This window comes from Lepidochelys kempii, chromosome 11, assembly GCF_965140265.1.
Source record: "Lepidochelys kempii isolate rLepKem1 chromosome 11, rLepKem1.hap2, whole genome shotgun sequence".
Taxonomy (NCBI): domain Eukaryota; kingdom Metazoa; phylum Chordata; order Testudines; family Cheloniidae; genus Lepidochelys; species Lepidochelys kempii.
In genome coordinates, this window is record NC_133266.1 from 69,247,258 (window position 1) to 69,271,669 (window position 24,412).

Consider the following 24,412-nt stretch of genomic DNA (forward strand, 5'->3'; position numbering starts at 1 on the left):
TCATGAGGCTGGGAATGAGATATCTGAAAGGTTTTTCTGAATACTGAGCATGCAAGATATAAAATAAACATGCAGAACATACATATTACTATGCATTTTATCCCACTGAGAATTACAAAGTATATAGTAGGTGTATGTTTAGTTACACTTGTGGCAATTTTGGAAGATTTTTAGAGGACTTTTATATACCGTACGAAGCTTTTCCAAAAAGTTTCATTTCAGTAGGTTTTCATTTATTAGCTACAAGGAAATGGAGCAAAGTCTCTTGAGAGATAGCTATCAAAACATAAGCAGCTATCTGAAGTCTGCTAAGTTGCAATTTACCAGATTGCTGTTGGTAGTATCCGTTTTTAGTCTAACAGAGAAAAGAGGTCATCAACTGCCTTGTAATTACTATGAAATTGGAAGGTAATATCATTATCAGCTGCTTTAAATGTCTATGTGCATTTGCTATCTGACCAGTGTCATCATAATTGTTTACCATGGATTCTTCTAATGCTGTTTAGGAAATCCTATTACTCATGACTTAGGCACTGCAGGGGGCTCTACAATATAAATACAGTGCCAGCCATGAAAACCTTTCAGCTTTGGCTGAGGCTGCAAAAGAACATTCCATTCAATCATAAGAAGCAACTGTAGTCGTAAAAGACTCTTCTTCAAGCAACATCCTGCTCAGCTAGTGATCTCTCTCCAGCAGCTGTTTCCCAATCTTCCTTTGTTATATCCCTAACATCCCTATCCTCTTGTATTTGTTAGAAGAATCAATTCTTATAACAGCACCCATAGGAACATCTGCCTAGTTCATTACATGTGTGTGCCTACTGCAAACACAGGGTGCATAAGCTTATCTGGACAGCACTATCTTGAAAATTCTAGTAACTGATCCAGATGTTTGTTCCGGATAGTGCCCTGTCAGTCCTCTTCTAGCTTTTGTTCCCCCAAGATGAAAATATTGATTTCAATTACTCAATATGGGAGGGAGAGTTTGATATTTAGTACAGCTCTTGACCTGTCAGATTCAACAGGAGCAGAACAAGTCTCTCTAGGCCTGTAAAATTGTTAACATATTGGAGACTAGAGATTTTATTTTAACATACCCCATGTACAACTTCATTTGGCTGGCAGTAGAGAAAAGGCCAATCTTGTAAGGTGTAGGAGAGACCTGGCTGGTAGTAAAGAGGAACAATTTATCATGGGGGGAGAGTGACATTTTCATGAGCTCAGTTTTCTACAGTCAGCGGTTGTGCCAATGGTGACCTTACTCTGAGATTATCATCATTCTTAAAAAGACAGGTGTAATCCACACAAGGTCAATGTCACAGTCATACAGCTTGGTTTACTTTACTGCAAGGATGATTAACTAATGACCCATCAGTACTAATTTTGCAAGAGCTACAAACCACAGAGATACGAGTCTCCTCTATACTTACAAGATGGTTTTCTAACCAATTGCTAAAAAAAAGCAACAAAGTTTATATTATAAACAAAAAATATCCAACACTAGTTACAAATCAGTCACATATTCTCCAGTTATAATTACACTGGCTGATGAGGAACAAATACACTGCTGCTGCACAGTCCCTGCATTTTCAGACCATTTTTATCCACAATCTTAGTACCGGTACCATTTACCCTTCAGAGGCCCAACTAGGGCTATTAGTATTTCAGCTAACAGAAGATTAACTAGTAATTCCAGGACCTTGGAGCCTATTCTGAGGGAGGTAGAGAGGATCAAAACACCCACTGAAAACTTCAAACGTACCTCCTTCTGCTGCCTCTCAAGTTCTTTCATTCGGATCTCCCGTGCCTCAGCTCGTGCGGCTCGTTTTGCTGCAAGTCTTGCTTCAGCCTGTGAAGAGAAGTATAATAAAACAATGTAACAGATGCCAGAGAATTTAACTTAAAGCACTTCTGCTAACTAGCACATGCAATGAAGACTAGATTCAGTAAGACTTTACTTGTAGTGACAAATGAGTTCTTACAGACGTATGTAATGGCCCTACCTTCCATAACAGCGTGTTATGCTTCACAAGTAAATAACATCTTCATGCAGGCATCTATCTATCGTTATCACTTGTATTTAAAAGCTTTTCTGTGCTCTCATTTAAAGAAAAGACTACCATATTTGTATGAATATGTATAGAGGAAACATTTATATTAACAAAAGGTGGTAACTGGGCTCGGTCAAAATGCGTATGTTTAAAAATAAACACTTAAGTAACAGAAGCTCTGAAGAAAGAGAGGCATGATAGTATACACTTACTATTTTAGGCTGGTCATACTTATCTTTATCCCCATAATTAGATAACATGCTCACTGTCAAAAAGCATCAAAAATCTGTTTTCTCTTAATCTGATGTATGCACCTGCATACATGAGCACTGCAGTGGACTATGCATGATCTGCATGTGTGCATGCTGCACAATGGAGACTAAAATTATTGAAGGGCATTGGTAAACCTACGAAAATCCACTTCAGCTTGGTTAGATTAAAATATCCAAATGTTCTGCCTCATATCCAAAACCTCCGGTCTGGAAATCTGTCAATAACAGGCCTTGAGAGATTTCTAACACTTCATTTCAGCAGATTTGGAAATGACAAAATACCCTCTAGAGTGACATTTTGTTGTTCTTATAATCCCAGACAAAAGCTGGAAGGAGAAAGTCTAGTGAAGAAAGTCTACAATTAGCTTAATTAGCTTTTCAAACCTCAGAATGGGCAAAAGCTCCACTCAATTTTCCCCTGAAGATTTAAGTGGTTCATTCAGCTTTAGTTAGAATATGGCCCAGAGCAGAGAAAGTAAAAGTGATGCTCTAAATCATGGTCACTACACATTTACACACAACTGCCCTCAATATTTCACCCCACTGGAATCTCCAGCTAGATGCTGTGAGGACAAGTGAAGTGCACTGATAGTGAGAATTCCAGCTTTCACCAGAATTCCTATACTATAGGGAAGCATCAATCCTCCTTAGGAAGAATACTCACCATTCAAAATAGAAGAGAAAGAGGCCCCCAACAAGATAAGAAGAAGAAAGGTTCACCCAACATTAAGGTATTACCTAAGAATTAAGCAAATCTTACCTCTAACTGAAATTATTTTGGCAAGAGTAGCCACTGAACTGATCCATGCCAGCTAATGAGTTCAAGCAATTGCTTCTAACAGTCAGTCAAATCTAGAATAGACTGCATAGACGGCACAGAAATACACAGAAAAAAGTTCAGTCAAGGGTAAGGACTTTTATTATGTGTCTTATTAGCAAACTCCTTTCCTCCATTTCTGAGGAAGTAAACCATCTCAATTTCACAGCATTACATCCATGATAACCCACACAATCAGAACTGAAACATGAGTTTAGTACATTTAACTGAATAGAGTTGGTATCTTTATGTCTTCACAACACAGCCACCTCTGAACTGTAAATAATCAATACTGTAAATAAGAACAATTGCTGCTCCTAAGAAAAGTAAATGAAGTCCCTCTTTCCCCCAACCCCTTGCTACACACAGCAGGAAAGGCAAATTAGAGATTCCTCTCAGGGAAGATTGGTGTCTTTTTTTAAATTAAGGTGTTTGAGTTCTAAGATAATGTTGAGCTTTGCCATGGAAGAATAAAGTGCAAATATACCTGTTGAAAAACTGTAGGTACAGTAAGTCACTTAAGCTGTCTGCAAAAGTGTCTCAGACCTTTGTAGTCCCAGAATATTAAGGTTATGTATGGCACACTAAGTGTGCTCAGCACTGGACATATGTAATACGCATGCCTGAAGAACCTGCAGTCTAACAGCATGTGCCTGGTACTGTTCGAACAGGAGTCATAGTCCCTGTTCTAAACAGTTCAGATCTATTAACTTCAGTGGTTGAGCAGAGGCCTCTAAGACATCCATTGTATACATTTCAAGGGCATAGATGCTTTGGAACAGGTAATATGCATAATCCATATGCTCTTTGGAGATGCCTTTTTTACCCTTCAGCCCGTGAAGCGGTATTAAAATATATTTGACCACAAATACACTGTACTGCCCCTACATTAGTCAATTTTATTTCACTGACTATAAATTTTCAAATGTTAAAATGCTTAAAGGTGTTGCAGGAACATCTGTTATTTTATGTCCCACACAGGCGCAGATTGTAATGCAAGGTTAAATTTAGAAAATTAGACCATTCTACAATACTCAGCACTAGTGGCTATTAAATGACTCATGGGTATCAAGAACTTTGACAATTACCTTTCTCAATTACCTGCCCAGTCAACATAGCAAGGTTTCATTGTATATACAGAACTCTGGAAAGAGTGGAAAAGCACGTCCCTAAAACTCTGACTTTCAAGGTCACTGTATTTAGAATAAAAAGAAAAGGAGTACTTGTGGCACCTTAGAGACTAACCAATTTATTTGAGCATGAGCTTTCGTGAGCTACAGCTCACTTCATCGGATGCATACCGTGGAAACTGCAGTAGACTTTATATACACACAGAGATCATGAAGAATGTTTGTGTTTCTTGTTAACTTTCTAGCATTGCTTCTGGTTTGACCTATGTAGAGGAGAGGGAGAATTCACACTGAGATGCAAACGGTAAAGGCTTCTTATAGGCAAAACTGAACCACAGGGAAAAAACTAGCAATTCTAGTTTCACAACTCTGCTGCAGTTGCCAAAGTTTATCAAGTACAGCACCCATTTTGGAGAATGTCTGATTAGCAGCAATGCAATTTGTTAAGTTACAGTATTATACTGTAGCTACTGGTGCTTTGCTCCATCCAATATGCATGAATTTAATTAAAATGCATTGCCTAAATTGATTAGAGTGACCTTGGGACTCTGAAACAGAGGAAAGAGATAATTCAGTCTCCAGGGGAACTGGTCATAACCTGCATCACTCAGAATAATTGGTTAGGGGACTTTCTTTAAAGGGAATGTCTTCCCCACCCCCTCAGCCATTGGGATAAGTATGGATTCAGTACAGAGTATATGTAGCTACTTTACCTGGCAGCCAGAGGCTAAAATGTCAAGTGATAAAAATATTGATTTTAAAATCTTTCCAGGAAAGCATTGGCTTCAATCAATAATTTTAACGACTATTTATATAATATTAGAGAGACATGGTTGGTGAGGTAATATCTTTTATTGGACCATCTTGTCTCTCTCACCAACTGAAATTGGTGCAATAAAAGATATTACCTCACCCACCTTGTCTCTCCCGCCAGGTCTACACTATAAACTTACATTGGTACAATTATGTCTCTCAGAGGTGTGAAAAGTCCACACCTCTGAGCAATACAGTTATACTGACCTAACCTCTGCTGTACACAGCATTATTTATAACTGTCTATGTCTATCTACAGCACTATGTTATTTGGAGGTTAATATGAGGGGGAAAGGAGTCCAGGAGAGCTGTATTTTAAAGAAGCCTTATTGAGGGCGCAGGAACAAACCATCCTGATGTGCAGAAAGAATAGCAAATATGACAGAGGCCAGCTTGGCTTACCAGTAAAATCTTCGGTGAGCTTAAACACAAAAAGGAAACTTACAAGAAGTGGAAACTTGGACAGATGACTAGGGAGGAGTATAAAGGTATTGCTCCAGCATGCAGGGGTGTAATCAGGAAGGCCAAAGCACAACTGAAGTTGCAGCTAGCAAGGGATGTGAAGGGTAACAAGAAGGGTTTCTACAGCTATGTTAGCAACAAGAATAAGGGTCCCACACTTTCCCTGACCTTCCTGAATGGGGGAGGCAACCTAGTGAGAGATCTGGAAAAAGCTGAAGTACTCAATGCTTTTTTTTTGCCTCGGTCTTCACAGACAAGGTCAGCTCCCAGACTGCTGCACTGGACAGAATGGTATGGGGAGGAGGTGAGTGGTGAAAGAACAGGTTAAGGACTATTAGGAAAAGCTGGATATGCACAAGTCCATGGGGCCAGATGCAATGCATCTAACAGTGATGAGGGAGTTGGGTGATATGATTGCAGAGCCACTGGCCATTATCCTTAAAAACTCGTGGCAATCAGGGGAGGTCTCAGACGATTGGAAAAATGCAAATATGGTGCTCATCTTTAAAAAAGGGAAGAAGGAGAATCCGGGGAACTACAGCCCCACCTCAGTTCCCGGAAAAATCATGGAGCAGGTCCTCAAGGAATCCATTTTGAAGCACTTGGAGGAGAGGAAGGGGATCAGGAATAGCCGATATGGATTCACCAAGGGCAAATCATGCCTGACCAACCTGATTGCCTTCTGTAAGATAAGATAACTGGATTTGTGGATATGGGAAAAGCAGTGGCCATGATATATCTTGACTTGAGCAAAGCTTTTGATACAGTTTCCCACAGTATTCTTGCCAGCAAGCTGAAGTATGGATTGGATGAGGTATAAGGTATAAAAATATTTAGAGATTAATACAATCCCTAGGGATCTACCAGTTTATTCTTCTTAAATCAATATATCCTCAGCATATTCAGGCAGCAAATCAATACATTTTCACTCCATCCAATACATGTAAATTCAAATCATACACACAGAATTAGATGGAAGAGAACAGATTTTCATGTAGAAGCTTCAATGAACTAATGGCTGGTTTCCCAAGATGGTGTATTTTAATGCAGAAGTATATTCTTGCTCATGATCACATAGCTATTTAGAATTAAACACTTGTTAATGAAACCAGCTCTTAGAATCAAAGACAAACATGTTAGGGTTCCTGCTGACTGACTGTTGAATATTATAAAATAAAAATGGCTAACTACAACCAATACTGCACATTGTGAAGTTGCAAGCAGCAACACTGGAAAAATCAATGCAGCATAATTCCAAACAAGGCACTAGTACTTCATAGAATCATAGAATATCAGGGTTGGAAGGGACCTCAGGAGGTCATCTAGCCAGCTTTCTATCCACCTTATAGTCCATTCATCCAGCCCATACTACTTTAACTTGCTGGCAAGAATACTGTGGGAGACCATATCAAAAACTATGCTCAAGTCAAGGAACAACATGTCCACTGCTTTCCCCTCATCCACAGAGCCGGTTATCTCCTCATAGAAGGCAATTAGATTAGTCAGGCATGACTTGCCCTTGGTGAATCCATGCTGACTGTTCCTGATCAATTTCCTCTCCTCTAAGTGCTTCAGAATTGATTCCTTGAGGACCTGCTCCATGATTTTTCCAGGGACTGAGGTGAGGCTGACTGGCCTGTAGTTCCCCAGATCCTCCTCCTTCCCTTTTTTAAAGGTGGGCACTACATTAGCCTTTTTCCAGTCATCCAGGACCTCCCCCGATCGCCATGAGTTTTCAAAGATAATAGCCAATGGCTCTGCAATCACATCCGCCAACTCCTTTAGCACTCTCGGATGCAGCGCATCCAGCCCCATGGACTTGTGCTCGTCCAGCTTTTCTAAATAGTCCCGAACCACTTCTTTTTCCACAGAGGGCTAGTCACCTCCTCCCCATGCTGTGCTGCCCAGTGCAGCAGTCTGGGAGCTGACCTTGTTCGTGAAGACAGAGGCAAAAAAAGCATTGAGTACATTAGCTTTTTCCACATCCTCTGTCACTAGGTTGCCTCCATCATTCAGTAAGGGGCCAACACTTTCCTTGACTTTCTTCTTGTTGCTAACATATTTGAAGAAACCCTTCCTGTTACTCTTAACATCTCTTGCTAGCTGCAACTCCAGGTGTTATGTGGCCTTCCTGATTTCACTCCTGCATCCCCGAGCAATATTTTTATACTCTTCCCTGGTCATTTGTCCAATCTTCCACTTCTTGTAAGCTTCTTTTTTGTGTTTAAAACCAGAAAGGATTTCACTGTTAAGCCAAGCTGGTCGCCTGCCATATTTACTATTCTTTCTACACATCGGGATGGTTTGTCCCTGTAACCTCAATAAGGATTCTTTAAAATACAGCCAGCTCTCCTGGACTCCTTTCCCTCCATGTTATTCTCCCAGGGGATCCTACCCATCAATTCCCTGAGGGAGTCAAAGTCTGCTTTTCTGAAGTCCAGGGTCCGTATTCTGCTGCTTTCCTTTCTTTCTTGTGTCAGGATCCTGAACTCAACCATCTCATGGTCACTGCCTCTCAGGTTCCCATCCACTTTAGCTTCCCCTACTAATTCTTCCCGGTTTGTGAGCAGCAGGTCAAGAAGAGCTCTGCCCCTAGTTGATTCCTCCAGCACTTACACCAGGAAATTGTCCCCTACACTTTCCAAAAACTTCCTGGATTGTCTGTGTACTGCTGTATTGCTCTCCCAACAGATATCCGGGTGACTGAAGTCTCCCATGAGAACCAGGGCCTGCGCTCTAGTAACTTCCATTAGTTGCCGGAAGAAAGCCTCGTCCACCTCATCCCCTGGTCTGGTGGTCTATAGCAGACTCCCACCACGACTTCTCCCGTGTTGCTCATGCTTCTAAACTTAATCGAGAGACTCAGGTTTTTTGCAGTTTCATACAGGAGCTCTGAGCAGTCATACTGCTCTCTTCCATACAATGCAACTCTCACACCTTCTGCCCTGCCTGTCCTTCCTGAACAGTTTATATCCATCCATGACAGTACTCCAGTCATGTGAGTTATCCCACCAAGTCTCTGTTATTCCAATCACATCATAATTCCTTGAGTGTGCCAGGACTTCCAGTTCTCCCTGCTTGTTTCCCAAGCTTCTTGCATTTGTGTATAGGCACTTAAGATAACTCACTGATCGTCCCGCTTTCTCAGTATGAGAAAGTACTTACTTTAAAACAATCCACTTTGATGAGATCAATATGTATGTTACAACCAATTTGTTTTTGCATTTAGAACTGTTTTAGCATTATATTTTTAATTAAGTGCTCATCACACACTGGGTACTTTTATGCTGCCCCTCTCCAGCATTTTATCAGACTGCCTATTTATATTGTGGTAGCACAGAGGTCCCAACCCTATTGTGCTAAACACCGTACAATCATGCAAAAAATGAAGTGGACCCCGCCCATAAAAACTGACAATCTAAGTAAGATGGGAGACAACAGGTGAATACAACAAATACGTTAGGAGCACAGGGTAACAAGAGGATACTGGTCAGCATGATAAGCAGCAGTGACTATTTATACATTGTTAATACCTGTTGTTGCCATGTTGTTTAAGCTGCAACCCAGTATTTCAAAACAAGATTTTAAATTTTCATTTTTTTTTTAGAGTAGATTGATTTGTAAAGGAAAAACCTCAACTGGCAGTCCTATATCATCCACCCTGTTGTTTTGACTGCTTATTTGTTCTCTGTCATCCTAGCTCCCTTCCTCATGAAGCAAGTACACCTATGCATGCAGTTCAAAGCACTGTCCAAGGTTCAGGTGGGACGCTGATCAACTGCCCCAGAAAATTCAGTGGTGTTCAGGAAAGCAGCTACCTGGGAAAGTAACAGCAATACAGACCACACCCTTTCAGAGAGACTAATCATGATGCTCTCCAGTCTCTACTTGTCCAAGGTCACTCAAAAATCAGGTGAGGTTTCCAGTGTTGTATGTAGGGATTCCTGTGCACTGCACAGAAAAAGTTACTCCTAAATGTCAGATGATTAGCCTACAATAGAGACTTTACACACAATGAAATGTCATGAAAATCTGAGCATTAAGATCTATAAGTGGTTCAATCATACACTGAAGTCTGCAGGAAAGGTTTGTGTTGTTAACTTGTGAGATTAACAGCAGAGACTCATTTTAAATCTAAAAATTTTAGTCAAGCTGGTAAAGTTGTGACAAATGAGAACTACTGTGCACGATTATATTACTGCACACAGAGCACTTAAAATCTGTTAACATATGAACAGGCATCACATGTGACTATTCATTCAAGCTGAACTTTACAGAAACATTAAAAACCAGATTACAATGAAGGGTGCAGTATAAGAACTGAAGTAGAGCAGAATGCTGTAGTGTGAGAACTCATGAAAATTAAACACTTCCTCCACGAAGAGGTGTTTTTTGCATTCAAGATGGACTAGATCTCTGTTCGGAAGTGTCTGGCTTAGCTTGCTTGTGTTCAGTTTTCTGCTATAAATATCCTGATTTCCTGTGCATCATGCAAGTAGCAATTTTAATTGCATATTTCTCTCCTGCTGTTTCCTAACTAAGCCAGAACAGGCTTTGCCTGGGTGAATTTGGCACTCCTCCAGTCCAAGCAGATAAGCATGTAAAAGACTAACTTGGGTCTAACTTGAGGGAGTGATGATGGGAGAAAGTCCCCCAAGTGTGAGGAGGCTGCTGAACTTCACATTAGTGAAATCACTAAAGTGTTCCCAACCTTCATGACTTTGTCATGAGCCTCATCATAATTGTTTTCCCTAAAGCCCCAGCTCCTGGAGTCAAGTGGATATGTGATGATTTCAGCCTTCATTATTAAAGACAACAGCAAGCAGCAAGCAAGTAACAAGAACATCAAAGTTATTATTTTTATATAATCTCGTGATTTTTGGTGAGCCTGACTCCTGATTTTTGAATATTTAGAGTTGGCAATACTTACAATGACTTTAAAAATATATTTTTTGAAAAGCTACAAAATGTTACAGTAGTAAAAAGTGTGAGTGAAGATTAACATGAGAATCTCAAAGTTTGATGGGAAGAACTTCTTTTGGTATTCAAGGTTAAAAGCCAGAAGAGTTCCCAGAAGTTACCTACTACAGGACAGGCCTAACAAAGAAAATAACAGAACGCCACTAGCCGTCACCTTCAGCCCCCAACTAAAACCCCTCCAACGCATTATTAAGGATCTACAACCTATCCTAAAGGATGACCCAACACTCTCACAAATCTTGGGAGACAGGCCAGTCCTTGCCTACAGACAGCCCCGCAACCTGAAGCAAATACTCACCAACAACCACATACCACACAACAGAACCACTAACCCAGGAACTTATCCTTGCAACAAAGCCCGTTGCCAACTGTGCCCACATATCTATTCAGGGGACACCATCACAGGGCCTAATAACATCAGCCACACTATCAGAGGCTCGTTCACCTGCACATCCACCAATGTGATATATGCCATCATGTGCCAGCAATGCCCCTCTGCCATGTACATTGGTCAAACTGGACAGTCTCTACGTAAAAGAATAAATGGACACAAATCAGATGTCAAGAATTATAACATTCATAAACCAGTCGGAGAACACTTCAATCTCTCTGGTCACGCGATCACAGACATGAAGGTCGCTATCTTAAAACAAAAAAACTTCAAATCCAGACTCCAGCGAGAAACTGCTGAATTGGAATTCATTTGCAAATTGGATACTATTAATTTAGGCTTAAATAGAGACTTGGAGTGGCTAAGTCATTATGCAAGGTAGCCTGTTTCCTCTTGTTTTTTCCTACCCCCCCCCCCCCCCGATGTTCTGGTTTAACTTGGATTTTAACTTGAAGAGTGGTCAGTTTGGATGAGCTATTACCAGCAGGAGAGTGAGTTTGTGTGTGTATGGGGGTGGGGGGGATGTGAGAACCTGGATTTATGCAGGAAATAGCCCAGCTTAATTGTCATGCACATTGTGTAAAGAGTTATCACTTTGGATGGGCTATCACCAGCAGGAGAGTGAATTTGTGTGGGGGGGTGGAGGGTGAGAAAACCTGGATTTGTGCTGGAAATCACTTTAGATAAGCTATTACCAGCAGGACAGTGGGGTGGGAATAGGTATTGTTTCATATTCTCTGTGTATATATAAAGCCTGCTGCAGTTTCCACGATATGCATCTGAAGAAGTGAGCTGTAGCTCACGAAAGCTTATGCTCTAATAAATTGGTTAGTCTCTAAGGTGCCACAAGTCCTCCTTTTCCATTTGCCTCAGGTTAGTCAGCTATTTTGTAGATTACTTCATCCTTCAAACACTGCCAACACCGGGGGTGGGGGGGGGGGGGTTGGGGAGAAATACAGGCCTCTAATACAAGAAATTTATCCAAAACAGATAGGGACACATACAAATGTAACTACCAGAGAAACAAGCAGAACATTAATTAAAATTTGAAGTCCAGGTACACTTTAAAAAGTTTTTGTATGCTCCTTGTCTGACAGGTGAAAAAGATGAAGTTACCATTTCTGTTAGGCAAATCGTGCAAAAGAATAGAGAAGAGCTCCAAAGACTGCCTTGGGTAGGGCAGAGGAAACCGGAGACAATTACTGTGGCAAGGAGGGCACAGAAGCCAGCATTATTACAAAAACTACAGCTTTCTACTGAAGTTGTCCAAAATACTGCAGTAAATGCATACTGTGACATTTTAAAGCCACTACAGGCCCTAAAATAGACACACTGCTACAATAGAAAAGTTTGATGTTCTTCTCTACCTTACTCTACTCAAAATAAAAAACTCAAGTGACATTTTTTTCCGATGGAAAATCCATCCCATTTAATATACAGATATTTATCCTACCTATTCCGTTCAACCTCTCCAGCATCACCCAGGAAAAAAAGAATACTGCAGCCTGTAAATCTAGTCAGTTTCTCTAGCTCCAATACAGTATCTTGAACATGCCAATTACTTTTGATTTTACCTGCAGACAAAGGTCACCAGGGAACCGAAATTAGGGTTAGTTATCCAGAATTATGGAGTCTCACCTTCTAAATACCAATACCAACCTAAACCAGAAGCCCAGTTGGAATGATCACCTACAATATTGTATTTACACCCATTTCTCACACTGCCCCAGCACAGCCAGTATGTAATAGAACAATGACTAAGGAAGTTCTCACTTCCTGCCTAAAGGGCACATTGTCCCCTGCAAGCACAGGGAAGTAACATTCAGAAATGTATTTACATCAAGATAAAATTGATGGATTTGATTATGAACATGTTTCTGTGACGCAAGCATACCCTGAAGATGTACATGCATAAAGAAATAGCTCTCTGAAACATGCGGACTTCACTGTTAAATTGGAACTCCTGACAAACAGCCAACAGAGATAGGAAACTCTGGATAGCAACAAGAAAAGGAGGACTTGTGGCACCTTAGAGACTAACAAATTTATTTGAGCATAAGCTTTTGTGAGCTACAGCTCAATCCGATGAAGTGAGCTGTAGCTCACAAAAGCTTATGCTCAAATAAATTGGTTAGTCTCTAAGGTGCCACAAGTCCTCCTTTTCTTTTTGTGAATACAGACTAACACGGCTGCTACTCTGAAACCTGTGGATAGCAAGAAATCCAGCCACAGTGACCTTTGTAATCCCCATGAACGATTCCAGATATAGAAATCTTCAAACAACTCTCGAGATAAATCATTAAAACAGTACAATTATTCAAAGAGACTTGATTTTACCAAGGGTCTAATATTCAAAGCCAACAGCATGTGCTTTCTGTGAAGGGAAAGGGTTAAAGAAACAGCTTGTGAGCAGAAACAAGTTGCCTGTAGGAGTTCATTCTTATGCAGATCACGTTATTAAAGCACTAATTAAACGAAAAGAATCTCACTGAAAGTTCAGTAACTTACCAAAGTGGCAATCTGTATGCAACAGCCACAATATTTTTTCCATCTCGAGAATCAATTTATTCTCACTTTCTGCTTTAAAGTTATTACCATTATGCTAAAAAATACATCCAACAGTTTATGTTTTGAATGTTTTTCCTGATTAACAGGAAAAATTAATCAGTTCTGCCCCACTGTTTCACAGTTAAAGGCTTGTTTTCTCCATACTTTATACTGGCCTTCATTCCACTTGTCTATGATATACATTCAATCAGTAAACTGGAAAAATAAAGCAATGTAACCAAGGCTTTGCTGTAGATTAGCCATTTAAAATTTCTCTATCCAAGTGGTACATTGCTTGTGATAACCCATTTGGCTAAACACTGCTATCCTCAGCCACAAGTACTAGCAACAAGACCAGATATTTTTGTACATTTATTCCCCTTCACCATTGTTTAGTAAGGTGCAAATGTAATGAATGGGTTACTCAGTTACCGAAATGAAATTGTCATCACTCCTTCCTTCTCACTTGTGAAGCAATCATGACCTAAATTAAAGAGACAGAACCAAACTCCAGCCAGTACCAGACAATGTTGTTTTACATCTGAGTGTCACTGAATGAACAAGATTGATGAGACCAGACGGCTCAGGAAGCAGACCAGCAGTGCCAACTCAACCACACAAATGGTATTTAAAAAATAAAAACAAAAGACTGTTCATGTATTTAAAGCAAAGTTTTACAATTTTCCAATAAAATAATTAAAATCTACATCAAAGCTGTCCCACTGTTTATTAATATTGCCAAATTCTGCAGTGGTTTTTTTTAGCGTTTTTTAGAAATACTGAAATTGTTCACCCACAAGAACAGTTTGATTTGTGGAATAATTCCTTAATTCTTTACTTTCAACAACAAAAATCTAGGGAAGTACCCAGGTGACCAGACTAATAGGACTCACTCCTCCAATTCCTTAGGGAATGGCTACACTGGAAACTTCAAAGCGCTGTCGCGGGAACGCTCCCATGGCAGCGCTTTGAAGAGCTCCCCCAGCACTCCTGGTAATCCACCTCCACCGCTCGGAGCCTGTCTACACTAGCACTTCAAAGTGTTCAGACTTGCTGCGCTCAGGGGGGTGATTTTTCACCCCCCTGAGCCAGCAAGTTAGAGCACTATAAAATGTAAGTGTGCACAAGCCCTTAGTAAATGTTTATCTCAGCTCATAATGCTTCACAAACATCAGCCCCATTGCTAAGGAATGAGCTTCAAGGTTCTTGGCATAGCTTATTCACACTATCTGACCCGTGGACCACTGTAGAGTCTGTTTAGCTCTTCACCTTTCACCTGTATAGACTGCACCAGGACAAAAATTAAACCAAGTTCCTCCTTTAGCAACCTAATCATTTATAAATGCATTAATTACACTCACTTAACCATGTGCCAAAAATCCACACCTTAGATATAAGCCCATGAATGCCTGTTTCCATTGTAAATCTTTTGTGTATTGCATGTACATACACGGAACTGTTTTGGAACTTCGAACATTAAGCTAAAACTCTGTTGGCATGTCTGCTCACAGGCTAAATCAAGCTATAAATGGTTTAGATATTTTTCTCTTCCCCCTCCCCCCTCTTCAATAGGCCAAACAAGGAATAGATAGTAACTGGCTCTAGGTACTTTCAACTTTTTTTAAACTAGGCCTGAGAAAAATAACTTATTAAAAATACGTAATATTTGAAGTGTTGATATAAAATTTAATTATTGCATTTGGTCAGTAGCAATCTTCTAAAGGTAACGCTTAGAAGTAACAAGTAACAATAGGGACTGACAGCTAGCCCTAAGGCCCCTCACGTTCCTGCTTTATTTTATGTTGTATGATGCCCAGCACAGAAGTATTTAGCCATTCTGATGCTGTGAATTAGTGACAGTTTAAGCAGGTGGGAGCTCAATCCCCATCTGTTTTAAAATACATTAATTTTTTTCTAAAAAAGCCCCACACGGCCAGCTCAAGGAGTGTGAGCTGCCTCAGTGAGGGAGGAGCCCACCTTCATGTATTGCAAGTGGAAGTCAATTTGAGAATAGACGTTTGGGCTCGGCTGGCACCTGGGCTCTAGGACCCTGCAAGGTGGAAGGGTCCCAGAGCTTGGGCTGCAGTCCAAGCCTGAATGTCTACACTGCAATTAAGTCCAAACCCCCCGGCATAGTGGGGAATAATGCTAGTAATTCAGAGACAAATTAAGGGTTTTACTTTGCAGAAAGAAGTTAACTTTTTAAGTAATAACTTAAGTTTAGAGTTACCTCTTACAATCCCCCCCTTCCCCCCTTCGCTCTTGCAAGATTGAATGCAATACACAGGAACACCCATTCTGCTGGCAGCAAGCCGAATATATGCCAGATGTTTCTGTGTATGAGGAGAATCTCTATTTCTTTTCCTTAAACAAGCTACCTGAACACTTTCCTTGTCTGTCTCATTGAAAGAACTCTCCCAAATGACGCATTTCACATTCAGAAGCATGTCCTTATTGTTTCTCCAAATGTTTGTATTTATACATGTAAAATGTTAAGAAGTAGGAGGCTGACACCAACTACAGTGACAAAAAAAATTTATGGAGTAGATCGATGGCACCAACGGGTTCAAAAAGATTCAAGTTCAAATGGAAAAAAATTAAAGAATATTAAGAAAAAAAGTCAAAGAAAAACAATAATGAACATCAACTCTCCTCCCCACTTTACACTCCCTTTGAGGCTGAAAATCTGAGATGACACACCAACCATCTTTCTATTATACCAGCAAAATGCAAGACATACAGTTCTATTATCTGAAATGCATTTGATCCGTACAGAGTTTTTGTTGACGTTTCCAGGGTAATGTTACACTGGCACTTTGCAGAGCTTGGGGAAAAGAATTTGAATTCCTATAGTTCATGGGAAGATCTTTTACCTTATGATAATTATCACACTTCTCACAAATTTCTGCAATTAATTTATTTATTGTACATTTTGTACATAGAAACCTTCTTTAAAAGTTTCTTTGCTGTATAAAACAGTAACAAGTAATATTCAAGAACATTTATGTAGTTAATAGAAACATCACAACACAAGCAGATAAACTGAATTGTTCTTTGTACAAGTATAGCTGCAGACTCATGGAATGTATATTCTGGTGCATAAAGCATAACATTTATAATGTATTTATGCACATTCACTTCCTACTTCACACTACAGTAAACCACAGCTTCTTAAATGTAATCAGAGACTAACGTGTCAAAGGCACAACACACAGTGGAGCTTTCCACAAATATCAATACACCCATTAACTAGTACCTCATTTTTAAACTTTTAAAGACAGCACAAACAACAGGAGATTTGGACTAGCAAATTATTTCCCCCCACCTTCCTTACCAGTTTCTGAGCTTCTGGACTGAAGCAGTCTGCTTCCGTTTGCATGGCCGCAAAGTTTGTTATTCACCGTCAGAGTCTTTGAAGTTCGTACACGAAAAGGGAAACAAAATATCCACTTTACTACTTGCTAGGCTTCTGCTTTATTTACTTAACATCCCAGGAAAGTATTTCTGATCCAGTTTGTCCAGTGTTTATCCAAACAAACAAGATGACTCTGTCCACCTCTCCAAAATCCTCACATTTCTGTCAGCCTGCTCTGCTGACACAGAATCCACCTAGGGGAGCGGTCAAGACACAGGGCGAGTCACACAGGTGCTCTAGGGACCACACAAAGAGTCAGTGTGCTTCATAAAGGAATCCTTCCTTCGCCGCTTCAGAAAACACAAGCACAAGCACAGATTTCCTCCCACAAAACTTTCAGTTCTTTCAGTTCACATTTGTATTGAAGTTTCCACCTACTCTCCCCACCCTACTTCAAGGGAATGGCAGGACAGTAATAGCTCACGGCTCCACGCCTGTCAGTAACTACAGTTCTTGAGTCAGCAAGTGAGCAGCTGGCTCCAAAGGTGCAGGAAGGCAGACAAGCTGATTTTTCCTCTTCCCTCGGCACAGGATCTTTGACTAAGCAACTGTCGTAATCTGCAAGTCTGCAGCAAAATCATTCAATGTTCCTTAGTCTTACCCCAACCAGCACCACAACACCAAGAACAGGATGTGTTTATTACTGTAGTGTTTTCTACAACCATCACTTTACAGGCTGTCAAATACAAATAGTCTGTGCTGCTTTATGAAGCCCCTTGTGCTACTACATGACATTTTTATGGTAGTGCATAAACTTATTTTTAAAATCAGAAAAAAATTCTGAGATCCACTTGTAAACAGAATTCCTTTTTGCCTCTTACCCAACTTTTCACCCTGCGTGCTGATGTGGTCGTCCCATCTCAAAAAAGAATATATTGGAATTGGAAAAGGTTCAGAAAAGGGCAACAAAAATTATTAGGGGTATGGAAGGGCTTCCATATGAGGAGCGATTAATAAGACTGGGACTTTTCAACTTCGAAAAGACAACTGAGGGGGGATATGATAGAGGTCTATAAAATCATGACAGGTGTGGAGAAAGTGTTATTTACTCCTTCTCATAACACAAGAGCTAGGGGTCACTAAATGAAATTAATAGGCAGCAGATTTAAAACAAACAAAAGGAAGTATTTTTTCACACAACGCACAGTCAAACTGTGGAACTCTTTGCCAGAGGATGTTGTGAAAGCCAAGACTATAACAGGGTTCAAAAAAGAACTAGATAAGTTCATGGAGAATAGGTCCATCAATGGCCATTAGCCAGGATGGGCAGGCATGGTGTCCCTAGCCCAGAGATGGGCAAACTAAGGTCCGCAGGACCGTTCAGCCTGGCCCCTGAGCTCCTGGCCCGGGAGGCTGTCCCCCGGCCCCTCCCCCGATGTCCCTCCTCCCCTGCAGGATCAGCTCACTGCGCCGCCGGCGCAAGGCTCTGGGCAGCGGGGCTGCAAGCTCCTGGGGCAGCGCAGCTGCAGAGCCCAGCCTGACCTGGTGCTCTGTGCTGCGCAGCACAGCTGCCTGTCCTGGTGTAGCCGCACCACCAGCCACCGGTGCTCCAAGCAGCGCAGTAAGGGGGCAGGGAGCGAGGGAGTTCGGGGTGGTGGTCAGGGGGTGTGGATAGGGGTCAGAGCAATCAGAGGGCGGGGAACAAGGGGGTTGAATGGGGGCAGGAGTTCCAGGGACGGTCAGGGAGAAGGGGTGGTTGGATGGGGCAGGGATCCCCATGGGAGGGGGCAGTCAGGAAGGAGAGGAGGGGTTGGATGGGGCGGGGGTTCCGGGGGCGGTGGAGGGGGCAGAGGTCGGGGGGGGGCCAGTCAGGAAGGAGAGGGGGCGGTCAGGGGACAGAGAGGGAAGGAGGATGGGGCAGGGGTCCCGGGGCAGGGCGGGGGAGGCTATCAAGGGGTGAGAAGCAGGGGGAGTCAGATAGGGGGCAGGGGCCGGACCACAGCTGGCTGTTTGGGGAGGCACAGCCTCTCCTAACCGGCCCTCCACACAATTTCTGAAAACCAATGTGGCCCTCAGGCCAAAAAGTTTCCCCGCCCCTGCCCTAGCCTATCTTTGCTAGAAACTGGGAATGGATCACTTGATGATTACCTATTCTGTTCATTCCCTCAGTGGCACCTGGCATTGACCACTGTCGGAATTCAGGATCCTGGGCTAGATGGCCCTTTGATCTGACCCAGTATGGTCATGCTTATGTTGATAATGTGAAGCAAAAACCCCATCATCAGCAATAACTACACTAAAATAGTGGCCTGTGTTTACATCTCTGCCATCTAGGATATGGACATTACCCAAGCTGCTACTCTGGGTGCATTGAAAGTTTACATTTAATAATGCTTGAGTGGATTCTCACACGTGACCAATGTTCACACCTTGGAAAAATCCAACTGAAGTGCCTGCCACTTTGGCACAATTACATCAGTATGCTGGCTTCATTTACATAGATTTTATTTAAAAAAAAAAATAGACAGGTGGGTCATCAATGTTGAGTGTGACACAAGGAAAACTTCTCTTCTGTAATCAATGGGAACTTAATTCTGACTGACTAAAAAAGGGAACAAAAAGCAAGGAACAAGGGTGGAGAGGTTGACAGCGATTAGTTTAGAGTTCACCGAAATCTGTACACTACCGGTTAAGGATGAGAGACAACAGCAGAACAATTAAGAGAATCCTAAACTGTCACTACCTGTACTCTACCCATTTCGGATAGATCATTTTGGATGGATCACTTGATGATGAACTGTTCTGTTCATTCCCTCTGAAGCACTAGGCATCGGCCACTGTCAGAAGACAGGATACTGGGCTAGATGGACCTCGATCTGATCCACTATGGATGTTCTTATGTTGTCAATCAGGAGATGGAGTTGGACACCAGTACATTTCATAGTGTTCTAAAATTCCTTAAACACTAAACCAAAACGGATTGTAACGTTTTGTTTCCCCAAACTCAAACCAAATACTAACGCAGATTATCACACACTTTTAAGTCACTTCCTTAAGATTTCACCTTTAGCGTAATACTACGTGATATTTATAGGTACAGAAGGACAGATCTATGCACAGTAAGCAAAATCCTGGCCATGCTCAAGTCAATAGCAAAACTCCCATTAACTTTAATGGGGTGAGGATTTCACCTAATGTACGCATGCACACCATCTCCCACAAAGAAAACAGGCAGGAATAGACATGACCCTGAGAAGATAATCTAAATTTCAATGGTTATTTTTCAGCTGTTGACATTTTGGAAGACTAGAGGAGGTTTGTTGTCAATAGAGTCCTCTCTTCTTGGCTCCATTCCTTACATTGCATGGACAAGCAAAATAGGTTGTTACCCAGCAACCAAGCCATTATGTTCCTTCCTGGTCAGCCAGCTAAGGACGGAGAAGCCTGTAGAGGCTCCACCTAGCAACAGGAGTTCAATTTTTCCATAAACTCCCAACCTACTGCCAGTCCCAGCCAAAGAACTCAGTAGTTCATGCTGTTCCCACAGTATCATCCATATAACAGGCAGATTGTTTTCTTAATTCATTTTTAAGTGCATAGAATAATTTTTTATTCACAAGCTAGTATTTCACAGTAATTTTATTCAGTGAGTTCCTGAATATCAACCATGTCCCATTGTTCCAGAAAGGCCAAGCATATTCTACAAGGCTTCCTCTGCAGAAGTGCTCCAAGTATGCATAATTTACAAGCTGTCCTTCAAAACTGTCATTTGAGAAGACAACTTATTTAAAAAAAAAATAGCAACTTTGCTTTTTCATAATAGGCCTGCACTGTCCTATGGGGAAATATCCACCACTTTCTTCAGCCTGTGAAACTGTGAGGTTAGGGATAGGAGTAGCAGAACGCTAGAGTATACAGAATCGTACTCCTGCTCCCCTGGGTCTACCAGAACGCTCATTCATCCAGTGACATTTGGATCAGCAGATTTGCTGACTCTTCCTTTCACTTTACATTAACTGGCAAGTCTCCTCAAGAGGGTTACTAAATTATAGAAGGGGGAATATAAACATTATAGAGTCACAAATCAGAGAATTTTCGAAGTACTACTTAGATGTCAAATTCAGGGGAAAAACATAGGGTATGACCGAAGGATAGACTGGAGACCAAAACGACCACATGTGGTGAGCCACCAATGCTGTTTATACTTCAAATGTTTCTTCCAGTTCTTGCCTATTTTTCAGGAAATGCAAGAATATTCCATTAAAATTTTCAAACCAAGAGAAACTCTTGAAATGTACCCTTCAAGGGAGAGAATTTTTGGAAATCACTTCCAGTTGCTCTTATAACTGTAAATATTAAATCAGAAATTGCTTAATTCTGCTAATGAGAATGCTGTTACTAGTAATAACTTTCTCTTCAACAGGCATCGTCCTCAATACGGATGAAGAAAGGAATTTCAGGTGCCAGGTAGCTCAGTATATTAGTATACTTTTTTCCATATTCAAGTCCTCTTTTGGCCATACATTTAATTTGATGGTCTCCATATTGCAAGATGGCAATTTCTACTCTCAGCAGGCCCAAGGTCAGATCAGCAGAGGTATTACACATCAGAAACAAATGCAGTGGAGTTTTCATAGTACCTACCTGCATTATGTCTGGCTCTAGCCAGTTCTTTTCTTAAATACTAATTTTAAGTTATGGGGAAACAAAAATTCTTAACGGAGAAATTCTGTTGACAAGACAACTAACTCCAAATCATACCTGCTTCTCCAAGACAGCTACCCTTTTGAATTGTTCTATGCCTCTGTCATCTACAAGTTGGATTACAGTAATATACTTTATTTAGGATTGCTTTGGGAGACCACCAAGCAGCTTCAGCTGCAGAAACATTCCAGTCTGTCACCCAGCTGTGGTGGGCAGCGGACTGTATGCAGTACCTTTGCCTAAGATTCTACACTGGATATGTTTGCTTCCATATGTAAATCACTGTGCTACCTGGTTACTTAAGAACATCCCTCTTTCCCTATGATCAGTCATGAATGTTAAGGCCCGCTGTGGACTCATGGGATATAATTCAAGTTCCAATAGCAGTGTGTTTTCAGCAGAGACCCATTCCCAATGGCACTTGCAGTTTAACAGCCCTGGCAGCTTTCAGAACACACAACTTTTTTTAAAACAGGGTTGGGTTGAGATTTTACACACAGGTTACAAGACTCATATTGTTTAAAGTTGCAAATGGGTCAACATATTGGATTTGTCTAGCCTATGTTGATTATACAATTTAATTATTAAAATGTGAAGCACTCAGATGTTGTGACAAAAGGTGTTGCATATCAATGTCCATGTAAGTAATCAAATAGAAGGACTAGATGCTAGGAATATAAAGGTACCTTTAAACCCCAGAGCTTTTTAAATCTACGAAAACTAATCCCCACCTCTCAACCACACCTAAAAAAACTGAAGTGTTGTGAAAAGAAAGAAATGGCTTACAAGATTCTGTAAGTAAACAAGCTAAAACACAATTTGGAATGCTTGAGTGGCTTGTCCCCAGGGTTTGCAAGTTCCAAGTGGGTTCATGTTGCTTGGCTGAGAGTCAAACTGCTCAACCGCCTCAGGTTGATGGTGGTGGTTGTAGTGTTAGTAAACTGGAGACAAATTGTTTGCTAGAGACTTGGAAAAAATCCACTGACCAGTGGCTCGGTCACATTCACTGGAAAGTGGGGGTTGGCTAAACTATTAATTTTTCCAGAAATTTCATTTGTTTTAAAAAATGTTTGTAGCCCTTATGATTGCAAAAACAGCCATCTAAAGTAACTGATGCAGTGTGGTCTTCTTTCTGAAGCAATCTCCAGACTCCAGATGAGGCAGTAGCATATTCCTTCTAATTAACAAATTATGCAAAAAAGTCTCTCCAAGAAATGATCTGGCTAAGACACCTGGGTAGGAATCCAAACAACTGTTATTTCCCAGCAACTGGAGATGGTACGGGGAGAAGTTACTGAAATATTACACTGGGGAATTTCTTCAGGACTCCCATTTTCAAATTTTTAACCGGCTAGTCAGGGTCCATTTTCTCAACACATTCATTTGCTACACCTGTAAGAACCCAGCTTGCAAAAGGGACAAATTAAATAAATGAGAGTGAAATGTATTAAATATAGGAAGACAGTTACGGAAAAAGCCTAATGCTCACACCAGAAGTGTGCTTGCCTACAATCCCAATCCAATGCAGCCCCAAGAGAAAGCTAACAGTGCAGACCCTTCAGTACAAATGAAACATATGTAGACAAACAAAAACAGAAACAAAAAGGTAGCTGTCACTTTTCTTCATAAGCCTACAAGAGCAGCAGCATTAGTAATAATTAACCAGAAAAGCAGCAGTAAAGTTATAAGGATCAGGAAGCTAGTACAGGTATTAATCAAAGGATACTGAATACATCTTTTCCCCCTCCCCTGAGGACTATATCAGGGTATTGCACATGCATATGATTTGCAGTTACACAGAAACATACTGCATGCTTTATATGCACATGTTAATATGGAGCCTAAACATCAAACTCCATGGGAATGAAACCGGAAGGGACTTGAAACTCCCAAGCGATAATCATGAAAGAGCTCCTGTGTAAACTGGAAACGGGAGTATGGTAGAAGGCCCATAATGTTTGCAACAAAGAATGTCAGAATAATTGCTAGCACAAACAAATGCCAATAAAGTTTGGCCTTTAAGTTAGGGCACACCCAGGCATTTTGTCTCCATGGTACGTTGTGTCTCACCAGACCAGGGAATCAGTTTTTCAAATCAGCAGGAAAGTTGGGCTTCGAGCAGGAGCAGATAAAGGCAAATCCTGCATAAAAAAACCCCTGAGAATATCAAAAACTTTGGGTGCTCTATTATACAATAAACCTCGCCCAGCCCAGCCAAAACAATACGATTAAGAACGTCTTTGCTGTGGTAATCAGTGAAGTAACATTACCACAAACCACCTTGCAGCATTTCATTTCAATTCAGTAGAACTTATCGTTCTGGATGGGAATGTTTGCAATCTTATACATTCCTTTGACAAAGCATACTACTTGGAGACAAGGATATAGTCCCATCTATTACCTATTAGAGCCTTACCAAGCCAACAGAAACTGGTTATACCCGAGTCACAGCGTAATTCCTTCTCAGAAAGGCAAAACACTCTAGCTCAAGGTACATTATTGCAACATCAGTACAGCATACAACCTGGGGTCTTAATGGGACATGTGAATTTGTATTCTTTTTTTGCAGAATACTGTCTGAGACACCTGGCTCATCACTTAAAAAGAAAATGAAGTTATTTCAAAGTAAGTTATTTTAAGAGACACATACACACACACACTTACACTTATTTTCAAAGTTTGAGGAAAAGACATCTAATTAAAAACTCACCTTTTTGCTTTGACCCTTTTAACACAAATAAATATTTTTTTTAACACTGGGCCAAACAGCATACACGTTATTTTTACACCGATTTTCCTGCCATATTTACCTGTGAAATTTGTACAGAATGTTAGAACAGAGGTGACATTCTAATTTCATTATTTAAGGAGCAATACAAGTTCTCATAAC

General features: G+C 40.9%; 1 protein-coding gene across 9 annotated transcripts in view; it reads right to left on the reverse strand.

The window, feature by feature from the left end:
* Positions 1-24,412, reverse strand: part of LRRFIP1 (LRR binding FLII interacting protein 1) — a 186,062-nt gene that overhangs the window by 89,830 nt on the left and 71,820 nt on the right. For all 9 annotated transcript variants that reach the window (XR_012154391.1, XR_012154388.1, XR_012154386.1 and 6 more), the window contains exon 2: positions 1,763-1,849. Coding sequence is in view for 3 of the 9 variants with exons in the window: in XM_073306756.1 (XP_073162857.1) it covers positions 1,763-1,849 (87 nt within the window). In the remaining 6 variants the exon portion in view is untranslated. The remainder of the gene's footprint in view (positions 1-1,762; positions 1,850-24,412) is intronic.